The 21,025-nt window shown below is 35.2% G+C and overlaps 1 protein-coding gene across 1 annotated transcript; it reads left to right on the top strand.

The window, feature by feature from the left end:
- Positions 1-10,731: 10,731 nt before the first annotated feature.
- On the top strand, positions 10,732-13,921 carry LOC132633431 (GDSL esterase/lipase APG-like). The gene is made up of 5 exons (XM_060349843.1): positions 10,732-11,020; positions 11,623-11,753; positions 11,950-12,183; positions 12,776-13,031; positions 13,383-13,921. The coding sequence occupies exons 1-5, from the start codon at positions 10,759-10,761 to the stop codon at positions 13,577-13,579; spliced, it is 1,080 nt and encodes a 359-aa protein (XP_060205826.1). The 5' UTR covers positions 10,732-10,758; the 3' UTR covers positions 13,580-13,921.
- Positions 13,922-21,025: the final 7,104 nt, after the last annotated feature.

The raw sequence follows: 21,025 nt of genomic DNA, 5'->3' as shown, positions 1-21,025 counted from the left end.
TTATTTACCATGCTTTCCACCTCCTGGGTAACATTATGATGGAGAAATACTGCACTTTTTCCTTTATTGATCTTCTGCCCACTCACTTTCTCATATGCTGCTAAAGTTTCCATTACCACTTGTAGAGATTGTTCCTCAGCAGAAGTAAAGATGATGGTGTCATCTGCATATGCTAAGTGATTTATATAGGGGCTCCACTTAGGCATTCCAAATCCCGAAAACCTTGAGTTATAGTGCAACGCATTCAGCGCCCTAGATAGACATTCCGAAGCAAGTATGAATAAGGTAGGAGATAGAGGGTCTCCCTGCTTAACACCCCTTGTTGATTTGAAGAAGCCACAAGGCTGACCATTAATAAGAACCGAATACCAATTGTTGGAGATGATTCTATAGACCATGTCTATTAGAAATTCTCCAAAACCCATTTTCCTCAGCACTTTAGTTAAGAACAGCCATGATACTCTATCATATGCTTTTGTCATATCCAACTTGATAACAACATTAGCAGGCCTACCTCTTAACCTCATATCATGTACAATCTCCTGGACAAGCAAGATATTTTCTACAATACTTCTTCCCTTCACAAATCCTGCCTGCTGGGGGGAAATTAAGCTGGGAAGTATATGAACTAGCCTCTCATGAATGATTCTGGAGAATATTTTACTTGTAAAATTACTAAGACTGATAGGTCTCAGATCTGAGAAAGAATCAATCTCCTTCTTTTTAGGAATAAGCACTAGATTTGTACATGTGATGTATCTAGGAAGTTCATGGCCACAAAAGAAAGATCTCACCATCTGCATCACATCCTTTGCAATTATGCTCCAGCAAGATTGGAAGAATTTTCCCGTGTATCCATCAGGGCCACCTGCACTATTTGAATTTAGCCCAAACACTGCTTTCTTCACTTCCTCCTCTTCTGGTAGTTCATTAATTTGTGCATTCTGCTCAGCTGTTATGAGGTGGGGTATGTGATCCAATAACTCAAAATTTGTAGGTATCTGCTCCTCAGAGAATTGATCAGAATAGAATCTAATAGCTTCTTGAGTTATCTCCTCTTCCTGCTCCAGCCACACTCCATTTTGATCTTGAATTTTCTTGATTTGTAACCTTTTCCTTTTCCCATTCACATGCGCATGAAAGAATTTTGTATTTCTGTCTCCGTCTTTAAACCATTGTAACCCTGCCTTCTGTTTCCAGAACTTTTCCTCCACTGCATAAATCCTGATAAGATCTGCTTGTACTTTCTGCAACCTCTCTCTATTCGCCTTTGTAGGATGTTGTTCAAATTCTGCCTCATGGACTTTAATCACTTCTTCCAGTGTGGCCACCTGTTTAAAGATATCTCCAAATGTTTCTTTGCTCCATTTAGTCAATGCTCTACTCACCTTTTTCATTTTGTTGTGGATGTTGAAAAAAGGATCAGCTCCATAATGCCCCTCCCAATTTTCCCTAACAGTGGCCAAAAAACTATCTTCCTCGATCCAGAAGTTAAGAAACCTGAATGGTTTCTTAATAATTCTAGTGTCAGTTCTGTGGGATAGCTTCAATGGAGAATGGTCAGACCCTTGTTTGATTAAGTGTTCCACTTCAAAATTGGGGAAAGAATTATGAAAGGCCTGATTTCCAAGACATCTATCCAATCTTTTAAAAATACATGCTTCATCAGATCTTCCGTTCCACCAAGTATAAGTGCTTCCTGAAAATCCAAGATCCTCTAATTGGCAGATGCTCAAGCAATGTGCAAAGTCTTCTACTTCTGGATAATTAACAGGTAACCCACCAAATTTCTCTGTAGCATCTAGGATGACATTAAAATCTCCCCCAACCATCCATGGTGTCACCATGTTTGTTGATAGATCATATAAGTCATCCCACAAATTGATCCTATAAGCCCTTTCAGTGCTTGCATAAACCAGTGTAATATTGAACACTCGGCCAGATTCCAAGTTAGTCAGTGTAATGGATAATAATTGTGTAGTATCTTTTGTAACCTCCGCCTGAAAATCCTCATGTACAAAGACCCATATTTTTCCATTAATGTTGTGCCATGCAGTTCCCATTCCCAGCCATAATTTATACATGTCAATGTGTCGTGAATGTTGAAAAGGTTCCATTAGTGCGATATAGTTGAATTGATTTTGTCTATGCATCAAAACCACTCTCTCAAAGGCCTGTTGAGTGTTTACAGACCTAATATTCCAAATGAGTGTGCTATTCATTGAGAGTTTCCTTTGGCATAAGCTTTCCTTGTTAGCACACCACCTATTGCCTTAGGTGGTACACTTTTTCCTCTATTTTGTGTTGCTTGTCTGTTTGCTTTTGCTGTTTGTCTAGGAGAGATATTTCGCATATCTTGGTTTGCCAATGTGACTGATTCACTGCTTTTTTCCACTTCATCATCATCCCCTATGTCATCCACTTTGCCCGGTTCTACTGATTGTTCCTCAGGTGCATTGGTGGATATTGAGTCTGCAACCTCTCTTTCATTATCCTTAATTTTACCTTCCTGTTGATGATTACTGCCTGTTGCCCTATCTTTGTTTTCTCCTTTGTTAGTACTTTGAACCTTTTCAATATGTTGTTCTCCTGTATGAGTTCCTGCTAATGTGCCACCTTCCTTCTCATAAGTTTCATATGTTATGCCTATCCCATCAGGAGGTTTCTCAGAAATGACATTGAGTTGTTGCACTTCCCTATTCTTTGTTATCTCCTCTTGTTGAATTGAAGATAAGTTGTCACTGTTTTGTTCCTTAGTTAGCTCCTTATCAGTGATTTTGTTCTCAACATTCATCTCTACATTATCTGCATTTATATCTTGTGGCTGCATTTTATCATTGTCCTGTATTTCAAATGATTCCTGCACTGCTTCTGAGGATTGTTGAGTTTTGGCTTTGTTGTTTGTACTCTGAATATTGGTGCACTCATTTCCGTCTGTGTCCTTTTCTTGTGCGTACTTATTACATTGGTTTTCCTTGTTTATAATCTCCTTGCTTCCCCTTTTCTCCTTGTTGTGTGGTGTTTTTTCACTGGTATCATGTGTTGATTTCTTGTCCAGTGACTGATTTGTGTTGTTTTTGTCTTGCAGCTTTCCAAATGATGCTTCAACCCATGGTTTTGTTGTTTCTTTCACTGCTTCTGAAGAACCAACCATTGTTTTGCTTGTTTCAAGCTCATGTTCCTCCTCTAAATTCACCAAAGCATTAAACTTATTTTTTGTGCCTTCATTTTTATCATTGTTGATTGTATGTTCATTCGTCTTATTTGCATCTCTTGCATCTTTGTTTTCCTGAGTTGTAGCATTATGTTTGTTGGTCCCTTTTTTACTTTGAACCACATTCCATGCTTGATTTGTTGGTTTCCCATATTTGTGCACTTGTTTGTGCCTCTGATCTGTAGGTTGTTTATCTGCTTGATCTTTTTGTTTCTGTCTTTGATCCGCTCTTTGATTGGTTGCTTGCCCCTCTTCTCCCGGTCTGTCTTTAAGATTTTCTTGTATGTTTTGGTTATTCCTTTTGAGTTTATGTTTTCCATTGTTGTTTTCTTCTCCTCCGTCTTTTTGCTCTTCCTTTTCTGGTCTGTGCTCAGGATGTAGTACCCAGCAACCTTGCATATCGTGTCCTTGCAGTTTACAATGACTGCAGTATTTTGGCAAGTAATCATATTGTATAGTTTGCCACTTTGATCTGATTTCCCTGGTTTCCTCATCTAAACAGTTTATTTGCACTCTCTTTGGTAATTCTTTAAGAAGATCAACTTCCACTTTTACCCTAGCACAACTAGGTCTCGTTTGATTGTTCGTGGCCTTGTCAATCACTAATGGTTTCCCTACTGCATTGGCCAGGGAAAACATGGATTCCTTATCAAACAAATTAGTTGGTAATCCAGGGAAAGAAATCCATGCAATAGCTATTGTAGTTTCCTCTTCCGGGTTAAACCATGGATCCCATATTTGAAATCTTACTGGGAAAATTCTATTTCTGCATTTAATTTCCCAAGCACTTGATGCCAAAGCAGCATAATCTTCAAGTAAGGACAATCTAATCAGTATATGCCTATCCTCAAGGAGTCCAGTAACACACTCACCTTTGATCTCCAATTGAGTTGGAAGACATTTTCTCAGTTCATGAATATCTGGTCTGCCATACGAGAATTTTGCAATCAGTGCATATTGGAGTTTTTGTCTCACACATAATATTTCAACTTCTTTCTTCGTCCACATTAAAGTAGGTTCTCCGTGTAGATATGTAATAGGTTTGATGTTTAAAGGCTCTGGTGTTTGGGTATTTGCGAAAGTTTTTAGGGCTGTGGCATATCCAATTAGTGATGATGGTTGAGTCGCAGGCTGACCATCCACCGGAGGTGGCTGGCTGCCAGCCGTTGAGGCCATAGAATGATGATGTTGATGCTAGGGTTTTGGTGAGAAGAGAGTTATATCGAAAATGGCATGAAAACATCTGTCAGACAAATTATCGAACAGGTTGCAGGCGTCCTACTGTGAGCTTGGTTTCAACAACAATGGTGAGTAGTCAGCCCTTCCAAAAAGTTAGGAATAACACAGCAGACAATTCATGAGGCAATTCGGATTTCGAAAATAGTTGCTTCAACCTCAACAAGCACAGCAGCAAACCATAAGTTCGGATAAGTTGCTTTTCTTAGTCTAGCTCCCTCTGTTTCTATTTGAAAAAAAAAAGAGGTCATCCATGATTCTTGGTTAATTTTATGTACTTTGTTTTAAGAGGTTTAATAATGCAGTAGGTTTAGTAATAGCCTAATAGGGTAATAATCAAGTTGAATTGTTTTCGTTTGCGTTTTTGAAATCTTAGTTGCGTTCGGAGTTCGACTTCTAATCGTACACTGATATACTTTAGCACAGCTATCAGATCCTTTATTTTGTAAGAAGTAACGTTTTCTCTATTAATGATAAAGAAGAAGAAAATGGAAAATAATTAAAAAGAAATTTGAAATCACCCTTAATGCAAAAGATACACAAAAAGGTAGCTGTTTGTTTGTTTTTTTTTTTTTTTTTTTTTTTTTTTTGTACTCCCGGCCTTCCTTTTTAATTAATTTTTTAGCCTTTTTAATTTGGTTCCAAAATAAGTATTTTTTTAAAAAAAAAAATCTATCCTTGTCTAATAAATATTAGTAATAAGCTTTTGAGAAGTCTTTCAAAATTTAGAGGTGTGTTTGGTTAATTAAGCTTATAATCTGGCCAAACTGGTTTATAAGCTCTTTTTATAAGTCAAAATCAGCCGATATTCATAAGTTGGTCATCCTCAACTTATTAATTTTTAGTTTATAAGGGTTTGATCGAGTATTTTACTATTTTATCCTTAATCTTTTCTCTAATTCTAAAAATATCTTTCCCAAAATAAAACTTCTAACTTCCTCTTCCATCTGTATATGTTGTTCCTCCTTTTCTTTACATGGATACTTTTAAATTTGTAATTTTTGTGCAAAAAATTTAAGGATATCACTACAAGAAAAAATATATTTGGCAACAAAATTATTTTTGTTGCCATAGATTGATTATTGTTGCAAAAAGTACTTTTGGCAACAATTTTTTTTTTGTTGCATAGACTTTTCCCAACGTGCAACAACTTTTTTTTTTGTTGCCAAAATTACTTTTTGCAACAATAATCAATACTATGGCAACAAAATTAAATTCTTTGGCAACAAAAAAGTTCTTTGTCAACTATAAAACAAAGTTGTTGCCAAATATTAAATTTTTTGTTGTCATTTCTATACTTTCTTGTAGTGATACAGTCATTCTAACAAAGAACAACTTATCAACACTTTTTATCAAATACATCAACTGTTATTTAACAATTTCAATACTCCTATCTAATTACGTAACTGCTTACTTCTTAAATAAGTTTCAATACTTAAAGTATTTTGCAGCACTTAAAGCTTATCAACTATTTATAATCACCAAATCCAGACGAGCTCTAGGAATGGAGGGAGTACTATTTAGTTTCTACGTGTTAGAGGTAAAAGTATGTTACTTTCTTTGTTAATGACCTTCTGAAAAATAAACCAGAAATCATTTTGATTACATTAAATTCCACAACTTTTAGGACCTTGCTAGGGAGTGTAGCGGCCGTAGCCTATTAAAAAGATACTTGAGAATTTTACATGAACAACTATGCAGCTACTAATTAATGACACGTTTTTATGATATGAAATAAATAGAAATCCCTATCGATCATACATTACACTTATGTACTGGGCAATTATACAATTACGTACAGTGCTATGTGTGACGATCGAGTAGCTTAATTAGCAGACCTATGATCAGTCTACGACTTCTAATTAAGGCAAAAAAGAGAGCTGGTGGTTCGGATGTTTGCCAAATTATTTACTAATAGGTGGATTAATTATTATTCTTATATTATTTGGGGAAATTAGGACTGGTCATCTAATTAAGATTCGAAAATATGATATTCATGAGTTTAAATAGTTACTAGTACAGTAGTAGCAGTAGATGTGTGACTAAGTAACATTTTTATGATCTATTCTTTTTAATCTTTTTTAATTTTGTTTTTGGACAAAGGATCTCTTAAAGAGGTATTATAAAACTGTTTATGTCGATGGACCTAATAATCGATCTTACGAAGGGTTTCATATCATAAAATTTAACATGTCGAGTATATATATAGTCAGTGGTGTACGCAGGATTTTTCGTCAGCGGTGTCACCTTTTAAAATGAGAAACAATAAATAGAATAATGTAACACCATATGAAAAAAAAAATGAACAAAATATATATAAATAAAACACAATTCGGTACATTACTATAACACTTTTGTTTTGGAAATTTACTTTTCTCTTTTGAAATAAATTCAAAAAAAAAAATACTCATTAGAAATAATATTAAATACTTAATCAAAGTGATTTTGTACCACTAATTTGAGTTTGGACAAATTGATTAACGTTTTGTTAACTTTCAAGATGTCAAGGTTCGAACCCAAGCATGTATCATTTGTAGAGAGGGAGCAAAACCTTAAATAAAAGAAAATTACTCAAAGAATTGAGGCGCCCAACCAGTTTAGCTATGCGTCCCTATATGTCAAGGGGTGTCAACTTATATCATATATGCTCATTTTTGTTTTGTCTTTTAATTATTTATTAAATATTTAGTAAAATTTTCCGACGAAGCAGTGTCACGTGACACCCCTCAGCCTTAGGTAGATCCGCCCCTGTATATAGTGAGTACGTACATGCAACACCTGAAATCAGTTAAGTTAGGAACTTTGCAATTCACTAACAGTAACTTTCGTTACAGCGGATTTTTTATTTTTATTTTTAAAAAACAGTAACTTTCGAATATAATTCATCCAAAAATGTTAAGACATAATTAAGGACTAGTACTGTTGTTTTAATTAACATTATATCCTAAAAGAAAAAATATTCTAAATAAAGACATACATATTTTTGTCATAATTTTCCGTCAGAAAAATTATTTTGAAATATACTAAGAAGTTATTATATTTCATGTGAGGTAGAGTGAAGTTCTGAACGATAAGTTTCATCATAGCGCCTCATTAATTTAGTCTCGCGGCAGGTTGGCTCGCTAAACTTCTCCACCAAGAAATTTTCCACTATTTTCATGGCTCGAATGAAGAGGTTTAATTATTTAATTTCATTTGGTGGTGTGTGTTTGTACATAAATTATTATTAACAACCATTGCTTAGAATTGGCCAAACATTAAAGGTTCAGTTCTGTGTTCACGCGTTGCCACTTTAAAGAGATTTAGTGCACGCGGTTTCGATATTTCAATTGTCAATGCAAAGCTAATAATGTTACATTGTTCTAGTAAGTGTAGAAGAACAATCATGGAATTTGAATGTTAGGATCGGGACTCCGGGATAGTGCGCGAATTAGGCAAAGCAGTCGATTAAAGACAATAATAAGGATATAGCAGACAAAGATTTAACGTGGTTCGGTCAACTTGACCTACATCCACAACCAAAAGATGAGCAAATTTACAAACACCAACGGATATAAAAGAGAGTACAAAACAACAAAAGAGAGTACAAAATTAGAGTAATTAAATAATCTAATATCCTCAAACCCCAAGAGAATAACCTCACAAGATCATTCCAATAAAGGGTTCACACAAGTATTTCCCAACACAATTCTCTTACAAATACTCTCTATAAAAGAACACAAACTCACTAAGTTCTTCTCAAATTAGTGTTTTCTTGGAATGAAGAAATAACACTCCTTTTATAGGAGCAAAACTTGGAGCCCAAGTTCTATAATAAAGAAACTAATAAATGGTCAAATTTTCTCTACCACATAACCATGCTTCGGCTCCAAGAAATATTTGTGACCAACTAAATTGGCACATGCCAAATAAGGCCACATCTTACAATGGATATGGAGATGAATATAATGTAGAGTTTTGAGACGACTGGTTCTCCTACGTACATTATAACTACATTACCTTCACATTTAAGAGTTTTGCTGCTTGCTGCTATTCAATTCACTCTTTAAAGGGCCACTTTCCTTGTCTTCCATCCATGACCGAATTTCTTCTCAAACCTAACTTCCTTCTCATGATTATTTTAGTTATCAAGATCAGAACGAACATGAACTTGTTGTATCATGTGTACTCTACATGTGTCATTGTCTATTCTTCTTTCCCATTCACTTCGTTGTCGTTTGGTTTACTATATTGACAAGATTTATAACATAGCATAATTCACTAAAAAAAAATGAAAATTAGTTATGAACTTCACCACTAACCTATTTTTAATCGTGCTCGCAGCTAAGGATTTTTTTTTTAATTATATATCCCTAATCCGTCGCTAAATAGGATTAGGATTAACTTTGTTGTTTAGCTACAAGAATATGTCCATCGCTAATTCGTTATATTTTAGTATACCACACAACAATTTTCGTATTATTGTTCACTGCATAAACAATTAATGCAGTTACATGTCCTATATATTCTCGTCGTTTCAATTTGTATGTCTTAGTTACTATTTGGACGATATTTTATTTGACCATAATTTTTTCAAATACCTTCTAAATATTTTGAATGGTTAATTATTGTGACTTATAGTACTTATTTTAAATTTCTAAATATGTAAATTTTATTTCAAAAGGCATTAACGACTCTATGTTCCAATCCATATCAACATTAGTTAGTTGACTCCGAATCAAGCCAAACAAATTGAAATAGAGAAACTATTACGCGACCCAAACGCTCCAAGTACTTAATGAATCCTCCCAAAATAGTAAATGCCAGATATATAATGGGAGTGTGCATTAGTTTTTCAAGTAGTAACAAACACGTACACCGACAAGAAGAAGAAGAAGAAGAAGAAAAGACAATAACATTACTGCATTGATCCTAGAAACAGGAAATTGGATATGAAGAAGCCAGATAACAAATTGATATCCAGATGTCAGTTTGATTCTTATCTGTACACTGCTCCCCCCCCCCCCCCCCCAACCCCCAACCCCGAAGCCGCAGCCCAATGCACCCATTCATTATGCCTCTCAACCACTTTTGCATTTAGCTTTGTGTTAGTAGTTGTTAGAATTGACAACCTTAGTTACTCCTATGGCTATAATTGTTGCAGCTTACCAAATATGTGCCCTGTTTGTGAGGTTGACAAAGGAAAGTTCTCTATTGTGAATAAAGCAGTAACACTGGCCACGAAAGCTCTGTTAAATGAAAATCTTTGATTTTATTTTAGGGAAAATGTCTAAATTTACAATTTTTGTATACAAAATATCTTTGTTCTTATACTTTTAGGTGGCATGACAATGATACGGTTATATGAATGAATGGCTTAAAAGAAGGGGCAAGGCTACGTGTTTGCTTTCGGGTTCAACTGAAAAAATAGAAATTTTGGCTTAAATTTTTTACTTAATATGTATTAATAGTTTATTGAGAATCTAGTATTTTTTTTTTAAGAATTCAGAATCCATAAACTCAAAATTTTAACTTTGTATCTTAAATTTATACTCCGGTATACTTTTAGGTCATTCATATTTTTCTCATTAGCAAATCGTCTCATATTTAACTTCTATTTTCACGATGCTCAGCATGAATTGAGTAGAATTCACGAGTCCAAATATTCTCGAAAAACTGTCTAAATTTACCATCTACTAATACTGTCCTCTGTATACTTCAAAGTTCTAGCTCTTTTAGAGTTGAAACTATATGAGACAATGTACTAAAAGATAATTGTCTTTCCTTATACTTTTAGTTAGAGCTATATTAGAGATAAGAGTTAATACGAGACGAATTGTTAATGCTCTAATAATCTTTAGCTTTTTCATTTTACTCGCCCCTTAAAAACTATTAATTAGGAAGGGAATTTGACTGATTTTACCCTTTTGTATGTCTAAGTTATAATTTTCCTCCATTAAATGTTTACTCTATTACATTTATGTGTCATCTCCATTAATGACTAAAATAGAGAAAATTAATTAATTATTTTTTAAACTTCTAAAATATAAATAATTTGAGATAACTATTATAATAATGAAATAACCTCAAGGTATATCAAAAGTAAAATTGAGATATCTCGTACTGACTATTTTCTACCTTGATTTTAGCAACTTGTGAATTAATAGCACTTAACTACCTCCAAAGCTGCATTAATGGCTATAGCTCAACCTTCATCTCCCTTCTTCAATGCACAATTATTCATCCTTAGTCGGTTCTGTGTTCTGACTTACACTTGTCTCACTATAAAAGTTTTGTTAAGAACACTCTCTTAACACAGTCTTTGGAAAATGGGCATCCACAGTGGTAGACAGCAAATTTTGGCATTGTTCTTGGTGGCTTTATTGTGCTTTGCCACCCGTCTTGATGCTCAAGATTCTACAACACTTGTTCCGGCAATTATTACATTTGGCGATTCAGCTGTGGATGTAGGAAATAATGACTACATACACACTCTCTTTAAGGCCAATTATCCACCTTATGGAAGGGATTTTGTTAATAATCAACCTACTGGAAGATTCTGCAATGGAAAATTAGCCACTGATATCACTGGTAAGTTATTTGTTTTCTATTCTTAAATTCACTAGCTCGATTAATTCAGACCGTAAAATGTTTAATATTGAGAATTATTTTAGTGTTCTCCATCGAGAAAAACTCATATTCTTAGAGTTTGAATTCAAAATATTTGACTAAGAAATGATCTTTTCTTATCATTCTACCACACTGTTAAGCATTTACAGCTAGGGATGGAGCCATAGTACTCCATTCGTTCCACTTAATGTGAAGGTGTTACTGTTTGGAGAGTCGGGCAGCTTTTCTTTTGACTATAATTTTCTCAAATTTTTTAAAAGAATTTTAAATCATCAACTATGTTGACGTGTAGTACTTTTAGGTCGCTTCATTTAAAATTTTGAAGAATCTATAACCGAATTCATTGTCAAAATTAAGTATTTTTGATCCTAGTACTCTGTATTCCTTCACATAAATTGGTACAGAGGGGTAGTAACTACAGATTTAGCAAAATTCAATAACTTCAGCTTAACTTCTGTATTTATGCTAAATTTCCTGGTTCCGCTTCTGTATTTGCAGCGCCCTGTTACTCAATTTTTGTTTATATATCAACCTAACAGTTGTGGTTTATTTAAATGTTGCAGCTGATACACTTGGCTTCACTACTTACCCGGCTGCATATTTGAGCCCACAAGCATCGGGCAAGAATCTCCTTATTGGTGCTAATTTCGCTTCTGCTGCTGCTGGCTTTGATGATAAAACAGCCTTCCTCAACGTAAGTTTTACTTACAAGCACTCTGTTTTTATTCTAGTCATTATAATTGTCGATAAATAAATATCGCCAAAAAATAATACTAATTTTTAGCAGTAATAATTGTTGTCTTTACCAGCACGCGGCAAATAGTGAATTGTCCGTACAGATTTGTTAATAATTGGTGCTAACTATTTTTGACAAATTTAATTTTATGCAGCATGCAATTGCATTGTCAACACAGATGCAATATTACAAGGAGTACCAATCCAAGCTAGCGACAGTTGCAGGGAGCCAAAAAGCGGCATCCATCATAAAGGATGCACTCTACATAATAAGTGCTGGAAACAGTGATTTCTTACAGAATTACTACATCAATCCTTATATTAACAAAGTTTTTACTCCTGATCAATATGGTTCTTATCTTGTCGGCATATTCAATAGCTTTGTCAAGGTTGGTTAATGTGCTTCTAGTTTTCATATTTCTAAGCTAATTAATGTTGCAAGACAAATGAAGTCTTTATGGAATAGATCCATCTAACTCAAAGGTCTAACATTTGACATCTAATTTTTTTGTGGAGTGATAAATAGACGGGTTGAATCGAGCTTAGGCAGGTCAAAACGAGTTATATCAATAAACAAGTCATGATTCAACTCGTTCAAAAGTGACTTGGATCATATGGGTTGGATCATCATTGGTTAAGATAATGGGTCATAGACCAACCTGCCCAATATGATCCAACCTTAGGAAAGGGCAAGAAAATAAAGAAGTCCTAGCTAATAGTATGTTTTTTCTCAGGTTATTAGTTTCAATTTTCCACATTTACATAATTCTCGATGTCTAAATTTAATTTTGTATATTTGGAGTTAGAGTGCATTTTAACTCATCAGGTTACACTATTTGACCGGTTTTGCCCTAATATTTTGATAGATCATTTCGAATTTGACATGTTTAAACTTGAATAAGTTGTGCGGATTACTAAAAATTGGACTATTTTGCCACCTCTAGTAGTTACTAAAGAATCCACCATTAATTATGTAAACAGGATTTGTATGGGCAAGGAGCAAGGAGAATTGGGGTCACTTCATTGCCACCACTGGGCTGTCTGCCAGCTGCTAGAACATTGTTTGGATTTCATCAGAGTGGATGTGTCTCAAACATCAATACAGATGCCCAAAATTTCAACAAGAAGATGAATTCAGCTGCAACCGAATTGGGAAAGCAACTCCCAGGCCTTAAGATTGCTATCTTTGACATTTACCAGCCCCTTTATGACCTCATCAAATCTCCATCCGACCACGGTAAATTTTCTATACTGCTTGAAAATTATATCAAGGTTGAATATACCGACATCCTCTTAAAGTTGTTAGTAATAAGTTTTATTTAAACACTCGAATTATAACGTATTCTAATCGTTCTGCGTGTATTATCAATTGTCCATCACCTAGAGAAGTTACATATAAAATATATATGCCTCCTTTCAATCAGTATCGATTGGAATGTCTAAATGAAAGTTACTAACAACTTGAAGGGCGTATCGATGTATTATGCCTAATATAAAACTAGCATTGATTTGGTTCCACTAATCGACATTGCTTCTACAAAATCCTGCATAAGACACAGTTATTGACGTACTTTTTGGTGATTAATAGGATTCTCGGAAGCAAACAGAGGGTGCTGCGGGACAGGAACAGTGGAAACAACATCGTTATTGTGCAACCCAAAATCACCAGGGACTTGCAGCAATGCAACACAGTATGTGTTTTGGGATAGTGTACATCCATCTCAAGCTGCTAATCAAGTCCTAGCTGATTCACTGATTATCCAAGGCATCAACCTAATTTCATAATTATCCAACAAAAATGTGAAGTTTACTGTTACTATTATGAGTTTTATTTTACTCTATAAGCCCTGTTAAAGCTACCACGTGATTTACTTCTCTTTTTTTTTTTTCTTTTTAAATTTATCGTTTCGTTTGTTTCTGGGGCTTCTTATTTTCTTGTTCATATGTTGAAGATGAAAGTGATGTCTTGTAATACTTACTTTTTCTGTTATTAATGGATGTACCACGTGTTGTCTTGGAAAAAAATGTGCTAAGGAAGATTAAAACTGAAAAGTCTCCTTTTTTTAAGCCACATCCGCATTGTAATGTGGCCTTATTTTGAAATAAAATATTATGCTTGGAGTCAAAGTTTGCTTGTAGGAATGAGAAATTTTTGATTATTTTTCATCTTCTTTTTCCACAACTTGGAGGCCAAGTTTGGCCCCTATAAAAGGAAAGCATTTGTCTCCATTTGAAGACACACCAAAACAATTCAAGAGCTTCTCATCTCTTAGCTTTGTCTTCTTCTTCCTCCCTTTTTATTTAGAGTATTATTGTAAGAGAGTTATGTGTTAGGAAACACTTGTGTGAACCCTTATTTGGAGTGATCTTGTGAGGTTATTCTCTTGGCATACTTTTGGGGTAATTAGAGTATTTACTCTAATTTTGTACTCTCTATTGTACTCTTGTTGATATAGTGAAATTGCTCCTCTCCGCTTGTGGACGTAGGTCACGCTGACCGAACCACGTTAAATTTTTGCCTCATTTATTTTCTTTACTTACTGTTGTTGTTAACTAACTATTGTCTTTGTTATTGTCATTATAATGTTGTTTGGCTAAATTTCTCATTACCCGGGTTACCGATCCTAACAAATTGGTATCAGAGCCGGATCTAACCAGGTAAATTTCAGTAGCCAAAAATGATTGTAACAAAAACTTTTGTTGAAAAATTTGACCGAAGTGCAAACTTCGGGATGTGGCAATTGAAGATGGAAGCTATCCTAATTCAGGACGGCTTAGATATGGCACTGGAAGGAAAAGAAAAGAAGTCAGAAAGTATGACGGACCCCGAGTTTGCCGTCATAGATAAAAAGGCAAAATCAAGTATCATTTTAAATCTCTCAAATGAGGTTTTACGTGAAGTATCCGCAGAAACCACACCCAAAGGCATGTGGGAAAAATTAAAAACCATGTATATGAAGAGGACAGTGGAAAATAGACTTTACCTGAAGCAAAAACTTTACACATTTCGTATGGTTGAAGGTACTTCTATACTCTCACATCTTGATGCATTTGATTCCATTCTTATGGATTTGAGCAATATTGATGCTGAAGTTAAAGATGAGGATCAAGCCGTGTTATTGCTTATTTCCCTTCCCCAGTCATTCAAACAAATAAGAGATACTATGCTTTATGAAAAGGATAATATCTCTTATAGAGATATCAAATCTATCTTAAAATCAAAAGAACAGATAGATAGAGATATTACTGGGGAAACTAGTACACCCCTTGGAGAAGGCTTGTTTATAAGAGGTAAATCCGATAAGAAAGAATCAAGTAGTGAGAGGTCTAAATCAAGGTCAAAGTCTAGATACAGAAATGTTGTGTGCAAATATTGTCATAAGAAAGGTCATATTATTTTTGAATGCTAAAAGTTGAAAAACAAAGAAAAGCATAAGGAAAAGAAAAATGAGCACCAAAATACTAACACCGCTGAAGCAAGTGTAGCTACAGATGAGACCGAGGGAACAATATTTTTAGCTACTAACAATAGCTTTAAATCTAATGATGAGTGGATTTTAGATTCAGGTTGTTCTTATCATATGTGTCCCAATAGGGATTTGTTTACCACATATGAATTTGTTGGAGGTGGAGTTGTCTTGATGGGCAACAACGCTCCATGCAAAGTTATTGGTAAAGGTACAATCCGAATCAGAATGCATGATGGTGTGGTGAGAACTCTCACTGATGTTAGATATGTTCCTGACTTAAACAAAAATCTCATCTCATTAGGCACTCTAGAATCTCTTGGGTGCAAATACACAGGTGAAGATGGAGTTTTGAAAATCTCTCTAGGTGCTCTTGTGATCATGAAAGCACGCAGATATGGTACTTTGTACACTTTATTGGGATCCACTGTTACAGGTGCTACTGCAGTTTCCACATCGAATCAACCTGATTCCGACATCACCAAATTGTGGCATATGCGATTGGGGCATAAGAGTGAGAAAGGTCTTTCCATTCTCAGCAAAAGAGGTCTTTTATGTGGACAAAGTACTGGAAACATGGAGTTCTGCGAACACTGTGTGTTTGGGAAGCAGAAAAGAGTCAGCTTCAAATCTCCAACAATTCATCGAACAAAAGGTACTTTGGATTACATTCATTCAGATCTTTGGGGTCCTTCTCGTACCCCGTCAAAAGGTGGTGCCAGGTATATGCTAACTTATTGATGATTATTCAAGAAAAGTTTGGGTTTATTTCCTGAAAAAATAAAAGTGATGTTTTCATAAATTTCAAACAATGGAAAGTTTTGATTGAGAAGCAAACGGGAAAACAGGTCAAGCGGCTTAGAACAGATAATGGCTTGGAATTTTGTAATGATGAGTTCAACGAATTTTGCAAAAATGAAGGAATTGCTCGACATCGCACTGTGAGGATGACCTCTCAGCAAAATGGTGTTGCAGAAAGGATGAACAGAACTCTTTTGGAAAGAGCTCGTTGCTTGATTTCAAATGCTAGGTTGACAAACGCCTTTTGGGCAGAAGCTATCTCTACAACTTGTTATATTGTCAACCGTGCTCCTTCTGCACCTTTGAACTTTAAGACTCCGGAGGAAATGTGGTCAGGTACTCCTGCTAATTATTCAGATTTAAAAAATTTTGGTTGTCCTGCATACATGCATGTGAATGAAGGAAATTAGAGCCAAGGGCTAAAAAGTGTATTTTCCTTGGATATGCATCTGGGGTGAAAGGATATAGACTATGGTATCCTGATCCCAAGTCACCAAAATTTGTAATTAGTAGAGATGTAACTTTTGATGAATCTTCTATGTTACATCCCAAAAAAGAGTCTTCTAGCTCTTGTAATAAGAATAAAGAGCAAGGTATACATGAGCAGGTGGAGGTTGAGCTTGGGATTCCTTCTAAGCCAAGCTCATCAACTGTGGAACAAAATACAGTTGAAACTCCTGAAGTTGAGCCAGAAGTTGAGCCTGAAGTTGAACCAAATAAGTATTCCATAGCCACACACAGACCAAGGAGACAAATTCAAAAACCAGGAAGGTATTGAGATTATGTTGCATTTGCTTTTTCAGTTGCACAGGAAACTGAAGAAATTGGAGAACTATCAAACTATTCAGAAGTAGTTTCTGGTAGTGATTCAGCCAAGTGGCTGATTGCAATGAATGAAGAAGTTGAATCTCTCTACAAGAATGGTACTTGGTCTCTTGTAAAGCCGCCATCAGGAAAGAGAATTGTTGGTTGCAAATGGGTCTTCAAGAAAAAAGATGGCATTTCAGGGGTTGAAGATGCATGGTATAAGGCACGATTAGTCGCAAAGGGCTATAGTCAGGTACAAGGAGTTGATTTTAATGATATTTTCTCACCTATTGTTAAACATAGCTCCATTCGTGTTTTGCTTGCCTTAGTTGCCATGTATGATTTGGAGTTAGAACAGCTTGATGTTAAGACAACTTTCTTACATGGCGAACTTAAGGAACAAATATACATGCATCAACCTGAAGGTTTTGAGATTGAAGGAAAAGAAGATCATATTTGCTTGTTGAAGAAATCCTTGTACGGATTAAAGCAGTCTCCAAAACAATGGTACAAAAGGTTTGATTCCTTTATGTTGGGTCATGATTATTCGAGGAACATGTATGATAGTTGTGTTTACTTCCAGAAGTTAAATGATGGTTCATTTGTTTACTTATTGTTATATGTTGACGACATGCTCATTGCTGCTAAGGATTTGACAGAAATTCACAGTTTGAAAAGTCAGCTGAAAAGTGAATTTGAAATGAAAGATTTAGGAGCAGCTAAGAAAATCCTTGGCATGGAGATCAAAAGAGATCGAGGAGCCAACTGGCTATTCCTGACCCAGAAGAAGTACTTGGAGAAAGTCTTAAAGAGGTTTGGCATGAAAGATGCTAAACCAGTGAGTACTCCTCTTGCTGCTCATTTTAAGTTATCAGCTGCTCAATCACCGCAGTCAGAGGAAGAAGAGAGATATATGGCACATGTACCATATTCCAGTACAGTTGGCAGTATTATGTATGCGATGGTGTGTACACGTGCAGATATTTCACAAGCAGTGAGTGTGGTAAGCCGGTATATGGCTTGCCCTGGTAAAGCACATTGGCAGGCTATGAAATGGATTCTCAGATACTTAAAAGGTACTTCAAACGCATGTTTGGAGTTTGGGAGAAATACTGACTTTTTGGTTGGTTTTGTAGACTCTGATTATACAGGTGATCTTGACAAAAGAAGATCATTGACAGGCTACGTGTTTTGCATTGGTGGTTGTGCTATCAGTTGGAAAGCTACATTACAACATGTAGTAGTTTTAATCAAAAAAGCCCTATGGTTGAAGGGTCTATTTGCTGAACTTAGCTTACACCAAGGTGGTATTACCATTTTCTGTGATAGTCAAAGTGCCATTCACTTGACTAAAGATCAGATGTATCATGAGAGGACGAAGCATATAGATATCAAAGTATCACTTCATTCGGGAAACCATTGCTGAAGGAAAGGTCTATGTTAAGAAAATCAACACCAGAGACAATCCTGCCGACATGTTCACAAAAGCTCTTCCAGCTTGAACTTGATTGGCATTCATGAAGAATGATTTATCCCATATGGGCTTTTGCGGAGAGGGTGGAGCAAAATTGCTGTATCACTTAAAATTAGGCCAAGGTGGAGATTTGTAATGTGGCCTTATTTTGAAATAAAATATTATGCTTGGAGCCAAAGTTTGCTTGTATGGATGAGAAATTTTTGATTATTTTTCATTTTCTTTTTCCACAACTTGGAGGCCAAGTTTGGCGCCTATAAAAGGAAAGCATTTGTCTCCATTTGAAGACACACCAAAACAATTCAAGAGCTTCTCATCTCTTAGCTTTGTCTTCTTCTTCCTCCCTTTTTATTTAGAGTATTATTGTAAGAGAGTTATGTGTTGGGAAACACTTGTGTGAACCCTTCTTTGGAGTGATCTTGTGAGGTTATTCTCTTGAGATACTTTTGGGGTAATTAGAGTATTTACTCTAATTTTGTACTCTCTATTGTACTCTTGTTGATATAGTGAATTGCTCCTCTCCGCTTATGGACGTAGGTCACACTGACCGAACCACGTTAAATTTGTGTCTCATTTATTTTCTTTACTTGCCGTTGTTATCAACTAACTATTGTCTTTGTTATTGTCATTATAATATTGTTTGACTAAATTTCTCATTACCCGGGTTACCGATCCTAACACGCATCTTGGCACCATACGATCAACAAGATTCAGGCTCGACTGAATTCGATATTAAGAGAGGGGTTCATATTTAGGATCGAACCATAAGAAGAGTTTTAAGTTTATATACTCGTATAAAATAATAGTTTAATTCACATAGCATATAAATAACACTAAATTTTCAAGCTAACTGATTTTTCTTATCCTTTTAATTTATTTCCCTCCTTCAACAAAAAGTGGAGAAGGAGGAGGGCCGGGGGGGGGGGGGGTTTAAAATGGTTAAATTGCTTGTTTAAAATGCTATGGTGTCCTCTGTTATGAAATAATAAATGTGGATGTCCACCATTCTAGAAATAAATTCCCACTTCCTTCATGATCTCAAAGGCTTAATGTAATGTCTCCCACTTCACCCATGATCTTCCCCACATTCTCATATGTTGAATGTCATATTTATATCTACCTTTTTATATGCCTCTATGCACCACTATAAATAGAGGCATAGGGATTCATATTGCACATACTTGAACACATTTAGATGAATAAGAAATCTCTCCTCTCTTGTCTCTTTCTGTTTCTATTATTTTTCTCCTTTCCTATTATTACTCTTTTAGCTTAATTTTACAACACGTTATCAGCACGAATCTCTAACCATAAGCAGGCTTGGACTAAGCTACTAGATCAGGTAGCCAACCAACTAAGCTACTAGATCCCTACTATGAGGTACTGCTAGCTCACTCGTTTACCATTATTTCGTAATCCCTTTTAATAGGCAATTTAGACACTGATCTTAAATCTGTTGGTGAACTTTTGTTTATGTAGTTATGTTTAACCTTACAGATCACTATCCGTGTAGAAATCATCGGATTGATAAAGAGAAAAGACCATTATACATTGAAAGAATAGGGAAATCTTGATCCTAAAAAATCTATTGCGAGTCACAACTGTGTGATGGATATGTAAAGTCTTATGTTCGGAGAGTTCAACAAAAGCTTGTAATGTTTTCAGCTAACACAGAGTTCTGATTTTTTGTTTTGACATTTCCGAGAAGATCTTGAGAGTTCAACAAAAGCTTGTAATGTTTTCAGCTAACACAGAGTTCTGATTTTTTGTTTTGACATTTCCGAGAAGATCTTGACATTTGAAGAGTGCAGCTCTTCTATACAAAAAGTTATTATGTGACAGTACATTAAAAAGTTAAAATTACCATTTTCTTTATTACCAGCTGATTCTTTGATTCTTCTCTTATCACGTGACATTTTGCTACGGTTTTTTCTTTTTGTATTCTTATAAACACTTATCTGTATGTGTCATGCAACAGGTCCCAATCTTCTTAAAGAGCGCAATAGACGGATGCTATGTAACCAATCTTCTCGTTCATAATAGACGGAGGCGAACGACTACATATCTTGGTTGATCTTCAAGTTGATGCATTACATTTTGTTGATATGTAACCTGTCTTTTCAATTTTGATGTCTGCATCTCACAATTTACAGTATTTGTTCACAAATTAAAAAATGACTAGAACCTCTAAATTTAAACAAATACATGAATTGTTCACTTTTTCAATTTGATATCAAGTTTTGAACATTTTATTTGATTTTATATTACTCAACCTTTCGCAGATAAAGCTGACTATATACCCTTCAAACCTGCTTCATGTTGGCCCCGTGCTGGCACAAGCCGTTCACCCCTAGTTAATATAGATATTGACGTGAACCAAAGTTACTGAACTTAGCCGAGTCTATAACAGATCATTGATTAAACTTGGCATGTTTTGTAAGATAGACATATAAACTTATAAGGTGACCAGATAGACACTTAAACTTACTCAAAGTGTATTTTTCAAGTTTTTCAGTTGTTTTGAAAACAAAAACTATATTTTTCAAACACTCACAATTTTCATGGCCAAACAAGCCCTAAATATATCACAAAATATTTTTTTTAAAATGCAAAAATAAGGCAAACGCATATACATGAGACTATAAATGTGCACTTAAATCAATAAATACTCGCTAATCGCAA

Source organism: Lycium barbarum, chromosome 3, assembly GCF_019175385.1.
Source record: "Lycium barbarum isolate Lr01 chromosome 3, ASM1917538v2, whole genome shotgun sequence".
Taxonomy (NCBI): domain Eukaryota; kingdom Viridiplantae; phylum Streptophyta; class Magnoliopsida; order Solanales; family Solanaceae; genus Lycium; species Lycium barbarum.
Note: the sequence above shows the minus strand (reverse complement) of the source record. Positions and strands in the feature narration are given on the sequence as shown.

Coding starts and splice junctions, on each gene's coding strand:
- LOC132633431 (XM_060349843.1), top strand. CDS start 10,759: ATGGGCATCCACAGTGGTAGACAGCAAATTTTGGCATTGTTCTTGGTG. Junction 11,021..11,622: donor ATTAGCCACTGATATCACTG/GTAAGTTATTTG, acceptor TAAATGTTGCAG/CTGATACACTTGGCTTCACT. Junction 11,754..11,949: donor ATAAAACAGCCTTCCTCAAC/GTAAGTTTTACT, acceptor AATTTTATGCAG/CATGCAATTGCATTGTCAAC.